The sequence below is a fragment of the Pyxicephalus adspersus genome, chromosome 3 (genome assembly GCF_032062135.1).
Source record: "Pyxicephalus adspersus chromosome 3, UCB_Pads_2.0, whole genome shotgun sequence".
Lineage (NCBI taxonomy): Eukaryota > Metazoa > Chordata > Amphibia > Anura > Pyxicephalidae > Pyxicephalus > Pyxicephalus adspersus.
Genome location: NC_092860.1, coordinates 38,364,902 through 38,389,108, shown reverse-complemented (window position 1 = coordinate 38,389,108; position 24,207 = coordinate 38,364,902). Strand labels below are relative to the sequence as shown.

Genomic DNA, 24,207 nt, shown 5'->3' with positions numbered 1-24,207 from the left:
TTAATTCTGGTTCAAAAGAAGATTGAAATTGTTATTGAAGTTTTCAGTAATGCATGCTTTGTTTGGTTTCAGGCTAATGTAATACCTTCTGGGTCTTTAGTAACAGAGGTTGCCCAGATTTCTTCATATGGATCAAACTCTCTTTCATCAGTGCAGAATGATTCTAGCTCATTGACTCAACAGAATGGCAGTCAGTTCAGCTCTGAAGAAACTGTTATACCACCAACCCCACCAACGATCAATGGAAAAACTAGCAGTGATGAATTTGATCAAATCATTAAAAAAATGGCTCAGGTATGCATTGATGTGGATGGTCTGATTTCTTACTTAGAGAAAATGGAATTATATATTTCTATTATTTTTTTAATTCTTTTATATTTTGTTACAGGGTCGACATATTGAAGTACTGGATATGGTTAAACCATCATCTGGTGGTCTTGGGTTTAGTGTTGTGGGACTGAAAAGTGAAAATCAAGGAGAACTTGGGATCTTTGTTCAGGAGATACAGGAGGGCAGCATTGCACATAGGTACGACCCAGCTCCATGTTAGTGTAAGCTTTGGTTGCCATTGGTTCAAAAAGTAAATTCACTTAATCCTTAAATATTTTAACACCGCCATGGACAATTTTAACCAATAAATGTAAGCTTTTTCCGTGTTAACTAAACTGCATTCAAACTCTGATGTACAACCTTCTCACAGCTATAATGCATAACATGCTGAGTTTGAAATGACTGGTGATCTGCTAAGCAGTTGATAAGTTGACCTTCAGCAAGAGAATTTAAAGGAAGATAAAAGCTATGGCTGTGGTCAGTAGAATTATGACTGTCTAGCACATGCTTATGTGTTGGTCTAATTGTTCTATCTACAAGAATGTCACAGTTGGCGATGCATGGCATAAGAAGATGTGTTTTTAACAAATCCAGGCTAAAAAGGGTTAAAAAAAAGACAAACTTTTTAAAGGAAAACTGTCAATAACGCAATGTGTGGCTTGCCATTATTGATCTTCTCAATGAGCTTGAAGTCTGGCTCTTATACACACTCAATAGCCAAGCTAAAAATCAAACATTTACCTGGAACAAGTATGCAAATTTGGAAAGTGGTAGAAAAGTCTGAATTTATCTGTATAGTTATTGCAGGTCAGTTATTCAAAATAATAGGGCAGAGGATCTCCAGTCATGTAAATTATGACTGAAAGCAATATTGCAAGGTACATACTAAATAAAAATGTGTGGTAGTTGTGGGAAAAAGGTATCCAGTCTATATTCTCATGACTAATTCTTTATGCCTTTTTCTTTTTTGTTTTTAGGGATGGAAGATTGAAAGAAGTGGATCAGATCCTGTCAATTAATGGTCAACCACTTGATCAGACAATTACACATCACCAAGCCATCAGCCTCTTACAAAGGGCCAATGAACATGTGCAACTTGTGGTTGCTAGAGGGCCATTACCTCAGCTTGTTAGTCCTATGGTATCGCGGTCAGCATCCGATGCCAGCACAGTATCTGCACTTTCTAGTCCTGTAAGTGTTGTTTAGTTGAATTTAATTTTGAGTTTAATGAGTTTAATGGACCTTATATTTTATTATCAAATCTTAATTTAAATGAACACTAGACATAGAAAACAATTCACACCTGAAGTAAAACGTGCAATTTATTGCATGAAAATGCATTGCAAGTGAAAAGATCCTATTCTATTTTATGTGCCTAAATCACATCTTTGCTCCACATAATGTGGAGGTCCAATTCAGAAGTATGTGTAACCATGCACCCTGTAATGTGCAATCATAGTTGTGAACAGGATCTTACAAATGGAAATATGTATAAAAAATTGGTATTTCAGTATTAAAAGAAACATAAGTTTTTTCAAATTTATTTTTTATTATTTTTTCAGATACACTGGCAGCATGTGGAGACCATTGAACTGGTTAATGATGGTTCGGGTCTAGGCTTTGGAATTGTTGGAGGTAAAGCAACTGGAGTTATTGTTAAAACCATTCTTCCTGGAGGAGTGGCAGATCAGGTTGGTTTATATTTGTTGTCTTATGTGCATTTCTAAAACTATAATGTGTGGAATTTATATCTACCTATACATAAAGCTATATTGGATGAGTGTCACTATAAGTAGATAAATGTCATCTCACACTAGTGTGATTACCATATATACTCAAATATAAATCTATTTGAAAAACAAAAAACTGTGGTATCACTTTTTCCTGAAAAAACAGGAAAATCCCTTTGACTTGAGTATCAACCTAGGGCAGCTGTCAATGCTAACATTTAAAACTAGAATTTATAAAATTAAATTAAGCCAATAAAATGAATGTGAATAAATAGATGGGTTATAATTAGTCATTTGCTGTTAAATGATCTTTTGTGTATGGTTTTTGGCCATCACTAGTAGATGGCTCTGTGTTCTCTTGTAGAAATTGTTCCAAACAGCTAGTCTTCAGTGGTAGTTTAGAACCACCCAAAAACAGCCGAGAGGTTACTGAAAAGTGCCGGGTGGTGCACCCAGCTAAAGAGTTGGGGAGCACAGTGCATGTATATGTTATATTAGTTATCATTAGATTTACCAGGTACGTGTACTGAGAACTCATCTTGCTATTGCTGGCCATAGATAGGCTGATTTTGGGACTTGTATAATATTTAATTTAGTTGCTTTATTGTTTTGCTCTATTTAAATTTTAGTTCTAAGTGTTTTGGTACAGCTGTTCTTTGGGTGCAAAATGTGCGAATTGCCAGGAATCAAAATGAGCTGATCACTTCATAAGCGTTGTTCACAGCTGCTATTGTCATCTATGTACGATCTCTCCCTTGAATAGACAACAGGGAGGTAGAGGTGTTCCTCCATAGACACTGTTTGCCACCTTAGGACAGAGGGAGTGTTTCACTGACACCAGGAAAAATCAGAAAACAGTCACCACAAATAAGAATTAGTAACCTGCAATAAATCATATTTTTAATTCCTAGCTTTAGATACATTTTAAAGTTTAAGTTATTAAGCATTAGTTAAAAAACCTTCACTGTAATTACCAATTTTAGATATTGGAAAGCACAAGTATGTTATATTTAAACCATATAAGCAGCCCTTTTACTTGACAGTAGTTTGATGATATGCCTGTGTAATAAACTATGCAGTAAGAAACTAGAATGAATACAACTTCATGTTTATATTAGGTTTGGCAGTAATTTGGTAAATCAACAAAAGCCAGACCTTTATTTCATTAAAAAAAAAATATATACCTGTTTGTCGCCAATGGCCAAATATTCTTTTTTTTTCTTTGGAGAAGATAAAAGTAGTGACGGATTCCCCAGAATGTGTGCATGCATACATTTTTTCTTCTCTGATTACAATACGGTTATTTTATATTAACTCTGACTTTAAATTTCCTCTAGAATGGAAGACTCCGTAGTGGGGACCACATATTAAAAATTGGTGATACGGACCTTGCTGGAATGAGCAGTGAACAGGTTGCTCAGGTTTTGCGGCAGTGTGGAAACAGAGTGAAGCTGGTTATTGCCAGAGGTCCAGTTGTAGACTCTACTACTACCACAGCCTCTGCCAGTGTTCAGACTCCTCCGCCAGTACCATCTCTCCCTGACTCACAGGTGAGTGTAATTTCACATTTGGGTTTTTTAAATATGTTGTTTTTTTCTGATTGGTGTTTTCTTTAGGCAGTGTCAGGTAATCTTGGCATAAGGTCACTCTGCCATAAAGTTGATTTTTTAGAATGCTGTGGGAAACTTTTGTGTTTTACTGCAACAAAGAAAAAAATAGGTCTTCTGCTTTTTGTGATGTGAGCACTGCCTAAGTCTCAGAACTGGATAAATATTAAATAAATATAAATATTATCTGTGTATTTACCTGTTTGCCTGAAGTTCAGCTTTTAAAAACATTGTTAATAAATATTGTCTTCCTTTTGACTGTCAATTTTTCTACCTCTGTATGCATTCTTTTTTTTTTCCAGGTGAATGGTGGAATTATTAGGGATACAGATGGCGAAAGCTTTGATGTAAAGCTGTCTAAAAATGCTCAGGGTTTGGGAATAACCATTGCTGGTTATGTTGGGGACAAAAGTTCAGGTAACTAAATTCTGAAGCTTGGTTTGGTTTTGAAGCAATTTGCTGGATGTATTTTTTAAATTTACAGTGTGTGGGGGGTAAGGGGTTACACAGAAAATGAGTAAGCAACCAAATGTTTATGTTCATATTCATTCCAATTTAAGAATTATTGGTAATGATGTTGATTTTTAAAATACATTAAGGAACATTGCTGCGTGTCATCCACTTTTAAAGCTGACCAAGCACATTATATGTGCAAACAATCCAAACAGGAAACATTTTAATAAAATATTTAAAAAAAAAAAACAATAGTACTCATAAGCATTTGATAAAGTTTCCTAAGAGAGGCCATGGGTGCCTGTACTGCAAAGATAATTTTTTTTTTTTCTAACACCAAAAATAATTAGGCCATCTGCCTCTTTTCCCCAGATCTGTACTGGCTGGGGTGTCTTCTGAGGTGTGAAGGTACTCATAAATACCTACTGGGCAGATAAAGTAGATCATTTTTTACTAAACCATTGCCTTTACGCTTTATATGATATCTAACTATACTTGCCAGGATGGGTAACCTTGCACATCTGTCATTTGATTTGAAGAGTGTCTGCAGGCTTGTGTAAGTGTCTATATGATAAGATTACATGGTCCCTGTTACAACATATAGCATCATACTCTGTGACCCATACTTCTTGTACACTTGGTCTTAGGTTATGTAAATAGCTGGCAGTAAGGCCAATACTCAAATATTATTGTGTAGTTGGATACTCAGCCAGAAAAATGTAGGTTAGCAGGGCATATATGCCGTGATTTTTTTAGTCCTAGGCATTCCAAGGCAGCTCATCTTTCAGGACTGGAATTGAAAATAGCATTTCTAGTTGTGTAAGACCCTTAGATTATTTATTTTTCCAAAACAGAGCCCTCTGGTATATTTGTGAAAAGTATTACAAAAGGCAGCGCTGTGGAGCAGGATGGAAGGATTCATGTCGGAGACCAGATTATTGCTGTAAGTAAAGTGGTATTATCATGTTTTCTCATGTGGTTTCAGATAATTTCACTGTGTTTTCCTGTTATACCTGAAAGCTGAATTTAAATTAAATCTGTACTTGTTTTTAACAAGCAGTAAAAGAAAATTAAAATAAACCATCATTTGCCCCTATAACTATAAACATTTTGAAGAAATTCATCTTGAAATTTTAGAGTCATGTTGTTAGAGCCACAGAAATCTGATCCTGGTGTTTTCTATTTCACCCAAAAAAATTGGAAGCCGGACAACTCTACTGTAAACAAACAGCAGGTGTTTCTAAGTATTGGGAACTAATGAAAACCAACTTTTTTGTAAATTTTGTAATCTGTCAGAATTAAATACTTCACATTACAAGCAGCTGGAGGGGTCTAGAATGGCTTTTTTGAAAGTCAGTAATATGTAAACAAATTTTTGGTCTGGGTACCTGTACATATTAACAAAAAATGCACATAAAAGGAAAATCAGGTAGTGAAATCTTGATGTGCTCTGATGACACTTTACACTTTTAATATATTGCATAAAACAAGAAAAATACCCATCTTAATTGGGAAGTCATGCTGAATATTTTTTTGACATTTTTTATTATTTTCTTTTCTCTTGTATTTTTTGTTTTGTTTTGTAAAATGTACTTTTCTGGTAGGTGGTAAGAATAATCTGGACTATCTTTCAGAGCTCTGGGTGTCACTGCTTTCCCACACTTTAGAGTATGTTGCCCACTGTGGCCCAGATTTATGAAAGCTCTCCAAGGCTGGAGAGAATACACTTTCATCAGTGAAGCTGGGTAATCCAGCAAACCTGGAATGGATCTGGTCCAGGATTCAAAACATTTACTAGCAAATGATTTTTAAAAATCCATTCCATGTTTTCTGGATCACACAGCTTCACTTCTGAAAGTGTATTCTCTCCAGCCTTGGAGAGCTTTGATAAATCAGGCCCTGTATCTCCCATAGAGTGCTTTGCTTCTCTTGCAATCCCCTTCGTCATATTGATGTAAGGTGGTTTGCCCTCCTGTCAGCCCATGTGTCTTTTATCTACCTATTTAAGCTTTTTTTTTTTTAACGTATTTAAACATTTGCAAACAGTGCAATACCTGCTGATTGAGAAAGAGAAAACAGTTTTTCATTGTCTAATAGTGCAGTAAATTTCTGACACAGAAAAAGCATCTTCACACAAAGCCTCTCGGCTCTGCCTAATAATCAGACTAAATAGTGGAAAGAAAAGAAACATGTCCATGTCACCACTATAAGGAAGAAGAACAATTAGTATTTACTATTATTTTATGAGAATCTATATTGAAATATTAGCAATAAAACAGCAATACATTGACTGATATTGTGGGTGAACACACAAAAACAGACAATTAGTTCTCTGTAATGTGAGAATTATGGTTACCCGGGGTCACTGGTCAGAATTTACTCTCTATTCTTTTGATCATGCAAGATTGATGAAGGCTAAAAATCTGTCATGGTATGCACTAAAGATCTGTTATACTAAGGTTGAGTCACAAATTCTGGCCATATGTGAAGGCAAGTTTGATACCCACGGAGTATTGTGTTGTTTACGGAGAACTGGAAGCATCCTCTGGCGTGATGACAGCCTTAATCAGCCAAAAAGCTGGCTTAGACCGAAGGGTGCGGGGCATATCCAGAGGCCAGTTTTAATGTATTTATTCAAATTCAGGATAATTATGTGACTGATAAGTTCTTATCAGTCTCTGTGTTGGTAATTAATGAGTTCTCATTTTTACTGACAGATTATTATTTTATCACAAAGATAAGTTGTTAATAAGACTGAACGGTTTCCAGCTCCCTGTGTACACACTTGTTTTGTTCATGAATATGTAATGCTGTGTATTTACACAGCTAGAAGTCTTTTTCCTAAATTAATAGAATGAAAATCACATCATGTGGTTGTAACATATCAGAATTATTAAATATACTGTGTGGTATGCCTTTAAGCCCATTTCCCATTGCTGTCAATCAGGCCATTTATACAGCAGAACAGATGGTGTAAAATATCCTTAAGAGGTTGTGCTGTTTATTTTGAAAATCGGCTACGATTATTAGAAAGCAAAACAAAAAAATCTGGATGTCAGCATGTGCCATTACATTTTTATTGTCAGAGCAGTATTCAGTATTGTCAGTATTGTCAGTATTGTCAGTGGGGGGGGGGCTTAAAAAAAAATATTAAAAAAACTTCTGAACAACTATAATCTAGGTTGATTTGAAATCACTAATTCAGTTTTGTATTGAATAATGTATAGGTAAACATCTTTTATTATGTCTAATGTAAGTTTTGACATCAACTGCTTATGCATAGCAGATTGTAAACTGTTAGATGGCAAAGGCAGAACTTTTTCAGAACCAGTCGGTGCTCTGTTGCTTTACATAGTGCTATCAGATGACAGTTTAAATTAAAAAAAACAAGTATGGTCACGGGACCTAATTCATTTTGTTGGATTAATTAAGCCTTAAAAGTCCCATGACCATACTTGTTTTTTATATCATGTTTTTGTATAGGGGATGTGGCATTATGTACAGTGATTACCTCACCTAAAAACTAAGAAAGAAGATTTAAACAGATGAGAATTTAAACCAGTGGCTGTAAATTTAGTAAAGATAGTGGCGCTGACAGTTCAAGAGGGTCTTTCGATGGGTTGGATTTGATACATTTAGCATATGTTTCAGTAATGTGTTTAGCATGTTCTGTTTAACATGAACCAAAGTTTGGGTTTGGAGAGTTAGACACAACAGTCAAAAATCGACTTTCATAATTTTGCATAGTCAAAAGAAGAAATTGTATACGTGACCATATACTTGACTATTTTTCCTACTTTTTGAACCATCTCCATAAACATTTTTGCAAATTGTTGCCATAAAATCTATGTATGTAAATATAGAACATTAACACATTTATTACATTTTTTTTAATTGTTAATCTGTTAAAAAAACATATACCATATAATAGTGTATGGCTATTCCTCTTTATTGTCAGTTATATTCTCTTTTCTGACACCTTTGTATGTAATATATTCAGGTTGATGGGACTAATCTTCAAGGTTACACCAACCAACAAGCAGTGGAAGTGTTACGCCACACAGGACAAACTGTTCATCTGACTTTAATAAGGAGGGGACAAAAACAGGAAATTGTTCCTCAACAAGCTGAGGAATCTCCAAGAATGACTGATCGAACAATGACTGTGCAAAATGAAGATGATGGCAAAGGTAAAGCACACCGATTTACCAGTCCTGTAACTGATTGATGATCTTTTTCACATCACTAAAATTTTTATTACAAAGACCAGTGGAATTTATTGTGTTCACATTTTCATTGAGTTTTGCTGTGATCTTTTATTGGCAAAAGTCAGTTTACTGATACTTTTAACTGTCTTGGCGGTATTCCCGAGTGTGGCTCGGGGTGAATTTTACAAGCCAAAGGCGGTAACCCCGAGCCACACTCGGTAGGGAAAAAAATCCTACCTGCTCCCCTTGATCCAGCCGCATCCTCAGCGATCCATGGCTGGCTTCTGCATCCCATCCCCGGTGTAATCGATGTGATGCGTGAATCAAGGGTACGCCGTCGTATCTGTTTTTAAAACTGATCCCAGTGATAAAGTTATAAAAAATAAAAACAAATAATAAATAATAAAATAAATTCTTTTATTTATTTATTTTTTTTATATTTTTTTTTTATAAAATTATTTATAATTAATTATTATAATATAATTTATGATTTGTGTTTCAAACTTTATCATACCCTGGAATTATTCCTAGGAATTACAGGCCTAAAATATTAATCAACAAGTGTATTGTATTTGACAAAAAAAAACAGACAAGGGGGTTAATGACCTGAAACAAATACTGTATTTACTTGATTATACGAATATAAACTGAGGTACCTACTTTTAATTGCGAAAACAAGAAAAATACTTTGACTATAAACCTTCAAAGATATTGGCCCTGATTTTTGAAAGCTCTCCAAGGCTGGAGAGGATACATTTTCATCAGCTTTCATCTTTGGTCCAGCAAACCTGGAATGGATCTGGTTCAGGATTCAAAACATTTGCTAGCAAATAGCAAATGATTTTTTAAAATCCATTCCATGTTTTCTGGACCACCCAGCTTCACTTGTGAAAGCGTATTCCCTCCAGACTTGGGGAGCTTTTCATAAATCAGGGCAAAAGAATTCACAACAGGAATTATTAAAAATACCAGTGAAATAAATGTGAACAAATACACCTGTATGGTGTATTATTTTAAAAACTTATTTAACCTCCCTGGTCGCCTGATTATGTCAGTATTTTTATGTCAAAAGCAGTACATGGTTTTGCGTGAAATTTTGTTATATTTAATTAATTATTATTTTAGGCCTGAAGTTACCCAGCTTCACTAATGAAAGTGTATTTTCTCCAGCCTTAAAGAACTTTAATAAATCAGGGCCTAAGGTTCCATGGTACCCTGATTCAAAAACACTGCTCTCTTCTATAGCTGCTCTCTATTCCCAGGATTATTTTTACATTTATGTTTGCTACATTAAAACTTATCTTTACAGAACTGTGCGAGTTCTTCCAAAACTAAACCAGAGAAAAATAAACAGCCCAAACTGTTTTATTTTCACATGCAGTTTACTCAGTTGTACACACTGTTGTAAATATGACTATATTTTTATTAATCACCATTAAAACATAGTAGAATACTATTGCACCACAACATTCCATGTATAAGTTCTCAAAGTACAATGCAAACATGTCAGCAATGTTTTTGTGCCACTCCTGTTTTCTCAACTGGTTTCACAGCACTCTGTAAGTTCAATAGCTAAATAAACATTTTTCTTACATTTTATTTGTAACTTATCCCATCAGCATCCACAAAATGAATATATGTTTCCTTGTATATCCATCAGGGCACATGCGTTATACTATGGATAAATTGCTCAATGTGCCATCCATTCACAATACAGTATAGTGATTCTAAAAAGAGAATTTGCCACATGAAAAAAAATGCATGAAATGTACTATACATGCAATAGTCTGTCTGTCTGAAACTAAACCCTTAGCGGAAGCTGATCTGTTGTGAATGAAACATGTCTTATTCACTCCTATGTGTACTGCAAAAGATTCTGACCAGAATGCATGGCTAGATGGTCATTTTCAACTTCTATTTAATGTACAGTGCTGCGTAATATGTTGACGCTATATAAATCCTGTTTATTATTATTATTATTAATAATAATAATAATAATAATAATAATAATAATAACAATCAGAGGAACCCTGAAAATATTGTTCAGGTATTAAGAATCCCCCGCAAAAAAACATTTGATTGGGAGTCATTGGGAAGAATTCCTGCCTTTTAAGTGTAGGTAGTCCTCATTTAACAACTTACCTGTTTACCGACTATCTGCTTTTTGGACGAGTAGACTACAATGTACAGACAGGTAGCGTCTCCTTTTCAGTCTTCTGGGCTCCATCTTTTTTTCTCCTTCACTGTCCTCTGCGATAGACGCTGCACGCTCACTGCACTGCAGACCAGATCTTTACTATTTGCTTAACCAATTTGCTTAATGACCAGGTCGCTGCTACAGATCCCAGTCATTAAGGGAGTGCATCTCTAGTTTGTTAGATTGACACCCTTGCAGGCAGCTAAAAACATTCTTTGACACCCTGCTGGCTCTGCCCAGTAGTGTTGACTTGGGAACTATACAAGCACCATCATATTGTGGGGGGGTCATTCACTCACAGATCGTGGAATCCCAATTCACCTCTTGAGGAATCCTAGGGTTTTATGAACCCTGGTTGAGAATAGGTTACCTAGGGATTCAGTGTTATTATTTAGATTTGTACGTATTATTTCAAAGTGAGACACTGCATAAGTGGATGTTACTTTAGTATCCTTATCCATGAGCCAGACCAGCAACATGCATTGTACTTACGGAGTGCTGTACACTGGCTGAGAAGACCAGTTGGCACAAATAGCATTGTTGATGTGTTCATAGTATTGTGAAAGGTTTATTCTATTACTTCTGAAATGTGCACATTTTTATTAGTTGTAAATATAAACGGAGTTTTGTACTAATTTACAACACTTTTTATAAACAGTTGTGGTATATGGTATGTGTAGCCAAAATAATTTAGGGAGTTTATTTTTCTATGGTTTATTTTTACACTTCGGCTTGTAAAAAATGATACTTAGAAAAATCTATGGCTTTTCCTTTAGCTTACTCATGTTACAACCAAAAAGAATGGCTTGGAATGGGGGTTGTTTATGAAAAAGTCTGTTTTGATTTATATTGGTGGATTGCTTTTTTCTTTATTTGCAATAGAAAAAAATAGTTTGCACTATTTGTTTTCAGTCTTCTGTTTTAAATGTAACCTTTAATGAGGGAAATAAATAGGCCGCCATTGTTGAACTCCTAAAGATTTGGGTTATCTAGCTGTTACGTTGATCCACTGGCTTCAAGGCTTTCTTGGGTCTGTGATACAGAACAGATCTGCAGGTCAGGAAAGCAAGACGTCCATTTGTGCAGACTTGTTGTTGGTCAGAAGAGTCCTAGATACATTTTTATCTTTTGGTTTGCATAAATAGTTTGAATTCATTTGTGTGTAAAATCTGTGCATCTCTTTTTTTTTTTTTTTTTTTTTTTTTTTTTTTTTAGAAAGCATTAAGAAAATTCAGCTATTATCGTCATTGAGCAGCAGCAATGTTTCACAGCCTACATCAAAAGGAAAAGGCATACAAACAGGTACTGGTTTCCATAAAGTGCTCCATGGACTGTGTGTGGGAAAAGCATACTGCAACAATCTGCCAGTGATAAAGTGGGCCAGCTGTCCCTCAGATCTTCACAACTATATTGTGGCATCTGACAGTTTTCATTTATTTAAAGAATGTATTAAAAAATGACCCTTGTTTGGAGCATTTTTTTAAAGAAAAAAAAATGCATGTGCTGCTGTTAATTCTTTGTGATATTGTGATAAGTAAAGAACAACAATATGGTTAAAATCCTGTTTTTCTCTACATGTATTATTTGAAAGAAGTTAAAACAGAGAGCTTTTTGTCAAAAGAACCGCTGGCAGTAATTTCAATGATGAGAAACTGCTGCATTTGCATCATATGGCAAATATGGAAATATATTTAATGATAGTGGCGAGACCTTCATATACAAATGTGTTCCCGTTATTGTTCCACTAAATCCTCTCTAGAATAGTAATTAGAATTTCTTTTCTCAAAGGGCTAGTTTTGTAATATACATTTAAAGTAATACTTAAAAGTTGCAGGTTCTTCTCCAAATATAACTGCACAGACCTAAAAAGTACTGGCAGATTAATTGACGTTGTAACTACTATATACCCATAACGTATCTTTGTAGCAAAGCCTAGCATACAGCTCCTTAGGTAACAGGTCAACTTTGGTTGGGCTAAATGTACAGAAGCTCCCGCACTGTCCCCCATGTCCTTTGGAACAATAAGCAGACATACATAGTTGGTAGTTTGGCTTTATTTGTGGAGAACCTCTTTACATTTTAACATTTTATAGGACCTTAATGCTAAACTCAATGCACAGTGTTTAATACATACAGGAGCAATTTCCCAAGGTTGTTGAAACATATGATAAAATAAGCATTTAACTTTAAGGTCCTGTAGGTAGGTAGGTAGGTAGAGGGGGTTTCTGGGCTATAAAAACACTACTGATTTGAAAGAAAATGCAAGATTTATTCTTTGTGTAGTCTTTCTTTTGTATTCCTGTTTTTACTTTATTAATATTAATAATAATATTAATTTTAACAATAATAAACAGGATCCAACATGTTAGACAGGATAATAAACAGGACCAACATGTTACACACTCTGTACATTAAATAGGGATTGCAAATGACAGACAGATACAGACAGTGACACAGGAGGAGGAAGAGACCCTGTCCAGTAGAGCTTACAATCTATTATGGTTCTCATCTTGTAAAACACAGAGGCCATGATATCTGCCATAATACTTTGTAAGGTTCTGCATTGTACTGGCATTTTTTAATATAGTTCTTGCATTTGTAATACAGCCAGACCTTGGTTGTAGTGTTGCCCAGCTCAGCACTACAAGTAGATAGTGCTCATGTATTGTGAATGTATTGGTAAATAAATTCAGAGATTCCTGTCTTGGGTAAGGAATTTGAATTTGGACTCTTTTTTTTCCCCCTTTCAGAAGAATCTCTTTCTGTTGCAATTGATGAAGATGTACTCAGGAATAGGTGGCAAAGAATTATGGGATCAGAATATGAAGTTGTGGTATGTTTATTCTAGATTATAGTTTTAGTTGTGATATATCATCATACCGTCCTTTCTTGACCTTTTTAACATGGGGAACCCCTTGAAATAACCTCCATGTCTTCAGTGAGCCTCTCCTTTTATTACCAATATTCAACGTTCATAGTACATTAGTATAGTGGTCAGTAAAACAAATTTTCCTACATTTCTGGTCAGTGGGAAAAATGTAATTGGTGACCTGTGATTGCCCCCAGCAACCTCTGGAGGAACCCTGGTTAGGAGAAACTGATGTAGACTATATACCCCTTGCAGTGTGGCTTTGTGTTACTTCTTTTGTAAAGTTTGACCCACAATTTGCAAATTCTCCCAGCGGTCAGCAGTTCTTTTCTTACAGTCACACAAAATTTGTGTGTGTAGATGTGCAGTTTGTATCACTTTAAACTTGTATTTTAGAAAAATATAGCATGCAATATTATGTCAACATTATTTTTTCCCTTCTGCGATATTTTCTTCCTCTCTTATCTCTGCATTCCAGGGATGACAGTTGGAATGTGTTAAGAGGAGTTCTCAAAACACAGCACAACCTAAAGGTTGTCATGGAAACGTGAACCCCTACATATTCCATCTAGTTCACACAGCTTGTACTGATACCTGTTCTAAAAAAGTTTTAATCATTCTTTGCGTTTGTTTTTTCGTTCAGGTCGCACAGGTAAACAAGTTTAGCGAAAGCAGCGGGTTAGGGATAAGTCTGGAAGTTTCCGAGGGCCATCATTTCCTGAGATCTATATTACCCGAAGGTCCAGTTGGACGCAGTGGAAAACTGTACAGTGGAGATGAGCTGCTGGAAGTAAGATGTAGCTGAAATAAAAATGCAAATATACTATTACTAATATATACAAAATATATATTATACAACTATATATATATACAAATATATAGTTACAAGCACCAGTGTGTATATCACTATTATTATTAACCTCCCTGGTGGTGTTCCCAAGTGTGGTAACCCCGAGCCACACCGGGGGTAGAATTTCCAGGGAGGTTTAAAGTCCTACCTTGTTCCCACGTTCCAGCGGCATGCTCCAGCGATGTCCGTGGCATCCTCCAGCAATGGTCAGCATCTGCTTCCTTGGCGGTGCCGGCCAGGCATCTTCGTAACCTTGCGATGTCAGGCTGGCATCTGCATCTCTGGTGTGTGAATGTTGGATACGCAAGGCCAGAGAAAACAGATGTCGACCGGTCATCTGCTCGAGGGCAGGACTGTTAGGCAGGTAGGCGGGACCAGGTGGGAAATTTAAAATAATGATTTTTAAATGTTTTGCTTTTACATTTAACAACTTTGTACGTTATATAGGGGTTGCAAATGTCAGACACAGGAGTAGGGGAGGACAGTTTAAGAGACAAAGTGATATTGTTCATAGTGATTTAGTATATTCATAATATTTAAACATTTTATTTGAAATTGTTTCAGCACCCCTTTGCACTACATGGTTTTTGTAAAAATATTGTACGATCAGATTGTAACATAGTTGGTCATATTTATTCTCATCAGATAACATAGACAGGCAAAGGACCAGAGTCCCTCTGTTGCAGACCCCCTGCCCCCATTTTATTGCATTAAAGTTTGACGTATAGATAAACGTTTTATTTAACATGAAAAGAGCACATATCTAAGTTATCTTGTAATTCCTGAAAATTTCTTTTTTTACTGCTGAATATACAGACAACTTTATTTTCCTAAACACAACTTTAGCATGCTTGCTTTGTTTCAAAGTTTTGTTTGTTTGGTTTTTTTTACAGGACAATTTACAATTTGTGGTTGTGGCCCATCAATGTCAATATGATTGTGTTAGATAAGGTCTACATCCTTGGATCTAAAGCAGGTCTTGGGTTATGGGTAAAGTGGCACAATTTTTTTTTTTCTGTCTGACCGTTCTGTATATTTCTTTATATAGGTGAATGAGATCTCCCTACTTGGTCAGAGTCATAAAGATGTGGTAAACATCTTGAAGGAGCTGCCAATCGGTGTAACCATGGTGTGCTGCCGACCAGCCCAGCAGTTTAATAGTCCTTCTAATGATGATGAACAGTGCATTTCAGAGAATGACATTCAGCTAATTGAAAAGGTATTAAAAAAAACACTATTCAAAAATTCGACCTGTCTCTGATATATATTATAAAAAAACAGCAAGGTGAAATAGAGACTTGAACACCTTTTTTAGTTGAAATATGGCTCCCCAGCCCGAATGTCTTATAGTTTATAGCATGTGATTTTGTGTTTTACAATTTACAGGATGACAGTTTCTCCAGTAATCACTTATCAGACCTCTGGAAAGTACAAGATGATATACCTGAAATTCCCAGTACTGTTGCTGAATCGCAGGTAATACAAATGTTTAATGTACTTGATGTCTGGTGAGCTACACATAAAGGCTACCATAATTAAGCACAGAGATTGCTACAGCTTGCATGGTTATGCCTAGGGAAAAATTAAACCTCAACCTGGAAAATTAATGATTATCCTGCAAAATTTTTACCAGTTACTGTTTTACATGTTTTAAAATGTTTCAAAAATATCCAATGATTTTACAAAAAAATCATTAGGCACAATGGATTTTGCTGAAATTTTAGGCAGTGCCTCTTGCCCTGACTGATTCCTCCTATGTTGCAATACAGAACCTCTCTTCTCCTTTTCTCCATAATTCCTTCTTATTTATGCTCTTCTTAGAGCTAATGCAAATGTTTAGCAGTTTATGGTTTCATTTCTGTGCAAGAATACACTGTTTTATTTTCTAGTACACCAGTGTTACTGTCCTGACACCCAAGAGCCTTCCCACATACTGTCTGTAGGGAAAGGACTCTTGAGAGATGTAGTTCTGGGGGCATGCCTACGTTAGTAGGAACTCTGCCGATCCTTTTTCCTGTTAGCTGCCTCTACAAACATTTTAGAATGCTGTTAACAACACTATATACAGTATGTTAACTGCTAAGATGACAAGAAATGTAGAATTTTGTGAATGGTATACTGGTTGAGTGTTTATATAATTGAATTATTATTTTAAAAATGTTACTTGCTGTACGCATGCAGAAAAATGCACATGTGAAAAAGAGGCTCACTAAAGGGTGACACTGAAATTTCAGTGCAATCAAAGCCTATGTCCAGGCACAGCTCTTTTATAATGAGAAATCCTAGTAAGATTACAACAATGTAACCCCAGAGTGGTTTTCTTTTTGTAATTTCAGGAGCATAAATGGCTTTATGGAATATATTCTTGTCAGTCTGTTTTATTGTTATTGTTTAATGCTATGGTTATACAACAAATTGTACTGGTTCTAAAACTTTCTGATTTTAGCATCATATTGACTTTGGCACTATTGGCTCCTCTGAGACCGATGACTTGAATGTGGAAGCAGGTGACGATAGTCCAAGCATGGAAGATACACAAGGCTCACCGCTGGCAATGTGGGAGACCGAGATTCAAACCATTGCACTGGAAAAGGGAAGCCTTGGTCTTGGTTTCAGTATTTTGGATTACCAGGTTTGTTTTGTTTTATGTTGCATAATAAACCTCAAACCCTTCAGGGATTTGAGCGGAAAAGTTGCTAACAAATTGATGTTGATTCAAGGAGAAAATAATTTGATATCATTTCTATATAGCTAACTACATTTGGACTTTGTAATGTATTGACCTTTATTTTTCCTGCAGATTATTTTTATTGTTTTTGTTTTTTTATGGATCTCATAATTTTTTTTTTTTTTAATTGAGGGTTGGTAACATTGCAGAAGCCAATAAGCTATTGCAGCTAACAACACTGCAGCTGGTGACTGGCTAATCTGAAGCTTTCCTGTATTTTACCCAACAGAAAATGTCTTGTACCTATCAGGTATAAAGGTAATGCGCAAGCTGCAGCTTCCAAAACTATGCCACTATGGCTAAATCCCAGGTCCTTCAACCATGCACAGCCTGTGTTAACACAACCCATTGTAGTGATTGGCCCCAAATAGAAATATACATTTGTGTGTGTGTGGTGGGGGATGGATAGAGCAGCAGTGTCTGATACGTTACCCTGAAGTGTTAGGGCTTTGGTAAGTAGACTAACCTAGGATTTTGCTAAAGTAGAAGGGTTTAGGGCTACACAATCACTTTTTGCTGCATGTAATTTATTCTTTACAGAATTTTTTGTAAAGACAAAGTTACGTTAAAGCTGTAATGCTCATTAAAACATGCTTAGTACTAAATAAACGGCTGTAAGAATATATATATATATCTTTGTAACCTTTTATTGACAATGCAGACACCTTCCTTCTATGCTTCTTCAGAAAGTAAGCGAGTTTTTGATGAACCTCATATCTGGCAGGGGAAAGAATCATTGTATTACTGTTGTATAGATCAGAAGTGGTCCGCAAGAAACTTTTGGTGCTCCGTAGCTCTGGCTGGTGCACCTTCGAGCGGGGTCAAGAGAAGGACCCAGCTGGCAGGTGCAACGGCCAGAGCCGCGGACCATGTCCCCCGTACAAATCCCAGGCTCAGGGAAGTGGGCGGGCATTGTCCCTGGACACAACCCACCCACTCTCCTATCACAGGCTAAGATCTGTGATGGGATAGTGGGCAGGATTATGTCACAATGACCTCACAATGGGGAGGTTTCTCCCTCTTCGATTGACACCCGGTTCCCTGCGCATGTGCGGTCAGGAGCTGGTAATTTTAGTGGTTCGTGGGACTGAAAAGGTTGGCGACCACTGGTATAGATGACCTCAATGTGAGTACCCCAAAGAGGGCACATATTATGCCAGCCTATCTCCACTTGATAAACAGAGAATGACAGAGGCATATTGTTTTTAATGGCACTGTATTTGGGTTATTTTATACACAATTTTTAATAAATGTTTTATTTTCAAAAACTACCTATGTCAGTCTTGTCTAAAACCTTAACTAGTATTAAGCCTCCCCTCCTAAACAATATATCTCCTATATGTTTTTTTTTTTTTTTCTTCGACTCTATTCTTTTTTTAAATAGTAGTTATCTTTTTTTGAAAATTGCTTGTGTTTTCTAGACCACTATTATAAACAAAAGATGTCCATGGTTTATAGATTTTTTTTTAATTGCTACTGGAATACTAAATTGAGCTGGAAAAATCCCAGCAGCTTGGTTTCTACTGTGCCCATCCAATTACAGCTGGCACAGCATTTTGAGCTTTTTCTGTTTTCATACATTGGAACACATACAGGTTTCCTAAAAAAAACTTTGTAGGCTACTGGATTAGATTGGTTGGATGTTCAATTTCATTATCATTTTTGTTTACCTGCTGTCTTCTAGACGGGATGCTCAGGCTACTCAGTTTGATATTGATTTACTTAACCCCAGGATAAAAAAATGTTGGATAACAATGTTGTCTGGGAACACACATGGCTTAATACTATTTAAAAAGATAAAGTACATTTTGGGGGGAAACATTTATGCATAAAAGAACATGATTTATTGGGCACTTTTTAATATATGGACCCAAAAAACCTGAACACAATCTCCTTGCTTGCAAGAAGAACTCTGTAAACCTGTTTCCTTGGCATGTTCCATGCTTACTAATACCGTTCTTACTGTGCTGAAAATGTCCAGGAGGCTAAAGCAGTATCATCCACAGATTGGTTTCTGGAATCTGTAAAGGATGTGTAGTTCTTTTAAAACTGAATAGGCATTCACCTAAAATTGTGCCATATAACAGGGCATTTCAAGAAAAAAGAAATCTTATTTTAAATATTAGGTACACTTTTGTTTTGTTTTTAAAGTTGGTAAATACTCATTACTTGAATGTGTTTCTTTAGGATCCAATTGATCCAGCAAGCACTGTCATAGTAATTCGCTCCTTGGTCCCTGGAGGTGTTGCGGAACAAGATGGACGACTTTTGCCTGGTGACCGCTTGATGTTTGTCAATTCGATTAACTTGGAGCATGCCAGCTTAGAGGAGGCAGTTCAGGCTCTTAAAGGTGCCCCAGTTGGACAAGTTAGGATTGGAGTTGCAAAACCTTTGCCTGTAAGAAAATGTTTATGTTATCTCTTTATGTGTGTCTTGGTTGTTTTTGTTCTTTTTTTTTTGTACAGTGGGATCAGTGTTTATTTTTATGGTTATAATGCTTTATTAGTTCCTTTATAAGGATGCTTTGGTTTTCATTGGTGTCCCAATGTCACTTGCTTGTTAAAGTTTCTATAATAGGTTTCTCACTCACCTATGAATCAATAAATGTTTTTTTCTAAAGTTATGTTGTAGTAATATAAATTCTGCTGATGTGGATTTATTTTGAAGGTGAAAGCTATGAGGTTGTTATCCTTCTTTAAGTAGTTGAGTCATTGACCTAGAACAAAACCGTACTGACATTTCCCACATTGCTAACTGGACAGATTATTTTTTTTGTTTCTTATCTGTTTTGTTTTTATCATATAGTAGTTTACAAACTATGATTTGTCATTCAAGAAACATAACTAAAATTTGTAATTGTCTAACTGGTCTGCATAATATGTTTGGTGTTCAGAGCTGCTTTGAATGCTTCCTCAACCTTCCACTTGCATGCTTTTCCTTTCTATGCTGATGTTTAACCAAGTCCAAATGGGACTCCTTGTTTCTGCAGCTGTCACCAGAAGAAGGGTATATCTCTGCTAAGGATGACTCTCTTTTCTACTCTGCACATTCATATGATGAGGAAGGGCCCAATGATGCTCCTCTTTTCCATGCTGAACTAGCTATGGTTAGTGCCAGCAACTTTCTAAAAACATTTTAAAAAAAAAAAAGTTTTAGTGACTTTGCATTTCTTTAATTTAATTCCATGTTTTCACAACTAATTTGCATGTCAGAATGATGATGCAGAGCTTGTATAACTTGAAATAATTATCCTAATATATGTTAACATTCTAGGATATGAAAGTATTGTGTGTGTGTGTGTATATGTATATGTGTGTATATATATATATATATATATATATATATATATCTTAAAAATCATACTGTACAGGATGATACAATTAAGCTTGTGTGGATAGAAACATGATAATTTCTATTGTGTACTAGTGAACATCATAGGGTTGTTATCCTTATTCTCTGAACATGGATTTTAAGTTCTGGAAGAATGTAAAGCTAGACTTTGCTAAACAACAGAGTCAACAACTGCATCATAAGAATTTCCATTCTCACATTTCTTGTTTTTTTTTGTCACAATAATAATAATCATAATTATGGATTAATTGTATCACACCGTAAATTAACCATTTTAATGATCTGCCTTTGCAGGTTGAGACCACAGATGCTGACTTAACAGGGGAATGCAGTATGGAATCACGCTTTACTCACAATAATGACAGCTTACTCCAGGCTTCCTTGGTAGCTTTGCATGGTAGTCCTTGTAATGAAGATCTCCTTAGAGGTTTATCTGATTGTTCTCTCCAGGTAACTGAATTATTGTTGCGTGTGACTGATTGGTTTTACCTGCAGTATTAATAAAATCCCAAACAAATATTTTAGATGAACATTTGTATGTGTCTATGACCATGATAGATTTGTGCACTGTACTTTTTTATTCAGAAGTCAGCACCTATGCACCTGTTCTGGTTTCCATTAAGAAAGAGCTGTTCAAGTTTATTGTGGAACAGTTAGTGACATGACTATGGACTTTGTAAAGTGCTGAAAATGATGTTGGCACTAAATAAATAAAGGATAATAATAATAACAATAATAAATTGTTTGGAAATTTATAGTACTATAAAGGATCTTTTCACACTTAGAACTACAAAAAACTTTGCTCCCTATTTAGTCAAATTTTTAGCACTTCTAGCACTTCAACATGCAGAGTAAGAATTCAAAGTTTTAAAGTATACAGTAAAATATCAAATGCTTGAGTGCCACTTTGAGGCAATGACAGCTTATATGACTTTTTAATGGAATAAAGGGGAGCTATAATCAAATAGTATTGTACAAATAGATTTATAGTCTCCTATAACTGCTTTAAAAAAATAAGAGTATAAAAAAGCTGAAATACCAAAGAATTGTTTGCAATGGAATCCCTTCAGTGCTCTTTACATCATCATGGGATCTCTGTTGAAAGGATTAGAGTGATAGTGGTTAGGGAAAAAGTGATAAGTGGTGGTCAGGTAGTCCCAAAGTAGTCCCAACTTTTTAAAATATTCCGACCTTGGCTTGGAACTTGAGCAGTCTGTATATCCTATGAATTGAAATATTTTAGTTGAAGCTATATCATTCTCTAGCAAATGTGCCCATAATCTGGATCTAATGACCGGCTGCTGCATTGGCACACCTTTCTCCATCTTTTACATGGGGTTGCAGCCAATGTCATGATTGCTTTTGTCTTTTCTGAAAAATTCTATATTTGAAAAGACCCTATTTTTCTGAATCTTCCATACCTTTAAACATGGATGCCTATATCCAAGCACCTTTAATATCTATAGGTACGTTTGTAAGCAGTACCATCTACGAAAAATTATTTACTGTACTATTGCTCTGTTAGCATGTTGCCTGTTCCTTTCCCATTAATGAGAGATATTTATGTAGGTGGTGTCTAAGGAAGAAGATGACTCTCTTCACTCTTCATATGATGCTGAAAGGTTACCTTTTCTCAAAACAACAACCCCAAATGAGCTGTGGGCTACCTCAACACCAGTTTTAGATTTTAAGTTGCCTACCATGGACTTCTACAACCTAAATCTTGACCAGACTGAAGATGCTAAGCTAACGGATTACAATGATAATATTGCTTCCCATGACTCAAAGGATAACTCAGAATTGGTTACTTTCAGCAAGCAGATAGAAAGCACGTCAACTAATTCATGGATGCCATTAAAGACTCATGGAGCTGATTCTTCAACAGATATTCCTCCCTCTATTTCAAAGGTAAACAGGATTGGGTAAAGCTGAACTACAAGCTGATAGAAAACACACAAACTAATATATCTCTGCAGTCAGCCATACATTAATAAATACATTTTTATGCAAGCAGTTTTAGTACCTGAATGTACTTCTTCTCAATCATTTATTTGGGAAAAGAGAAGCAGGAGGAACCAAGAAGTTGTACTTCAATGCAGAGACAAGCTATTTAGTCTGCTATTTCTCCTTTAACTGCTCAGTCATAGGTTAGGGTTTAAAAAGAGTTTTGTAATTAATAACTATTGAAAAAAATTAGCCCTACTGCCCTGCCATGCAGGGATATGTTGTATGTCACAGTTAAACCTTAAAAATGTATGGATAGAAATAGTTCCCACATCTGTGCATGTGGCTGTATGGCAATAAACCTTAAAGAGACCCTGTCACTTTTTGTTAAATCCCCCACTGTCAGTCACCTTGTCAGGATTCCCCCACTTCTCTCACACTAGGGATTTGAATGATTGCAGGGTGAGTTTCCTTGAGTTCTGGGAACTGTTAGGACATTGGACACTTTTCCACTAGATAACTTGAATGCAAGTTTATCTTTTACAAAACAAGTCCAAGCTACAAGCCCTCTTCTAGTTATTGAACTTCCTAGCAATGGGTATGTAGAATATAGGTAGGGCAGCCTTTTGCCTATAACAAGACCATTAGTAGTCTATGTACACACGTTAGATTAATGTTACTGGAAACAATCTTTCACACTAGAATGAATGAGCACTGTACACATAATGCTGTTCTGTTCTTTGTGTCCTCCTTCATAGGGATGTACAATGAACGTCCTTGGTTGGTTTTTCATTGATCTGTCGGGACAGATTGGTGAATATCATTTAGGGGACAACAGTTCACATGCTAGATTATCACCTGAGAAGTTTGTTTAGTGTGTATACATAGCCTACATCCTTTTCACCTAATTCAAGTTTCCTACTCAAATTTTTTTTTTATTATAATTGACACACTAACGTGGATGTTTCTTTCCCAGTCAGGACATGTCTGCCTTTGTTCATTTTCATGACATAAGGGCTTATGGTTTTTGTACTTTAACCTTCTGGACGGTTCATTTCTGTCCAGATTTTTATGTCTAAAAAATTTATTTTACATTGTAGACCTGCAATTCTTAGGCATTAATCACTGAAATATGTCCAATATTTAATAAATGTAATAAATATAACAATAAACATTAAATACAAAAAAAATCTGTTAAAACAAGGGTGCATAAATAAATCAAAAATACTGAAACCTGTAATATAACTGTACAGTAGCATATATATATATATATATATATATATATATATACCGTATTTTTCGGACTATAAGACGCTCCGGCCTATAAGACGCACCCAATTTTAAAGGAGAAAAACCTAGAAAAAAAAGATTCTGAACAAAATACTAAAAAATCACTCTGTGTCAATGTATCCCCTTCTAATCACTCTGACACAGAGTGATCAGAAGGGGATACATTGACACAGAGTGATTAGAAGGGGATACATTGACACAATGTATCCCCTTCTGATCACCCTGTGCCAAAAAAATCATACTCACCCGATACCGCGATCCCGCGATGCTGTGGGCTTCTTCTTCTCCTCGCTCTCCTCCTGGCTGCAGCGCGTGTCCCCTCCTCCTCTGAGTGAGGAGAAGCCGACACGCATACCCCAGCGATCCCATAAGCAGGCTGATCCAGCCTGCTTACCGGATCGCGAGGGCACGGGTGCCGGCTTCTCCTCGCTCAGAGGAGGAGGAGGGGACACGCGCTGCAGTCGGGAGGAGAGCCAGGAGAAGCCAGCACCCGTGCCCTCGCGATCCCGTAAGCAGGCTGATCCAGCCTGCTTATGAGATCGCGGGGGCACGGGTGTCGGCTTCTCCTGGCTCTCCTCCCGGCTGCAGCGCGTGTCTCCTCCTCTGAGAGAGGAGAAGCCGACATGCATACCCCCGCGATCCCATAAGCA

The 24,207-nt window shown here is 36.2% G+C and overlaps 1 protein-coding gene across 6 annotated transcripts in view; it reads left to right on the top strand.

Moving 5' to 3' along the window:
* MPDZ (multiple PDZ domain crumbs cell polarity complex component) overlaps positions 1-24,207 on the top strand; it is a 95,527-nt gene that overhangs the window by 13,275 nt on the left and 58,045 nt on the right. For all 6 annotated transcript variants that reach the window (XM_072404285.1, XM_072404281.1, XM_072404284.1 and 3 more), the window contains exons 4-21: positions 73-294; positions 389-528; positions 1,308-1,521; positions 1,893-2,021; positions 3,398-3,610; positions 3,970-4,084; positions 4,975-5,063; positions 8,121-8,310; positions 11,741-11,827; positions 13,276-13,358; positions 14,038-14,184; positions 15,293-15,463; positions 15,631-15,720; positions 16,691-16,876; positions 19,160-19,369; positions 19,962-20,078; positions 20,618-20,773; positions 21,893-22,231. In XM_072404285.1, the coding sequence (XP_072260386.1) occupies positions 73-294; positions 389-528; positions 1,308-1,521; positions 1,893-2,021; positions 3,398-3,610; positions 3,970-4,084; positions 4,975-5,063; positions 8,121-8,310; positions 11,741-11,827; positions 13,276-13,358; positions 14,038-14,184; positions 15,293-15,463; positions 15,631-15,720; positions 16,691-16,876; positions 19,160-19,369; positions 19,962-20,078; positions 20,618-20,773; positions 21,893-22,231 (2,898 nt within the window). The remainder of the gene's footprint in view (positions 1-72; positions 295-388; positions 529-1,307; positions 1,522-1,892; positions 2,022-3,397; positions 3,611-3,969; positions 4,085-4,974; positions 5,064-8,120; positions 8,311-11,740; positions 11,828-13,275; positions 13,359-14,037; positions 14,185-15,292; positions 15,464-15,630; positions 15,721-16,690; positions 16,877-19,159; positions 19,370-19,961; positions 20,079-20,617; positions 20,774-21,892; positions 22,232-24,207) is intronic.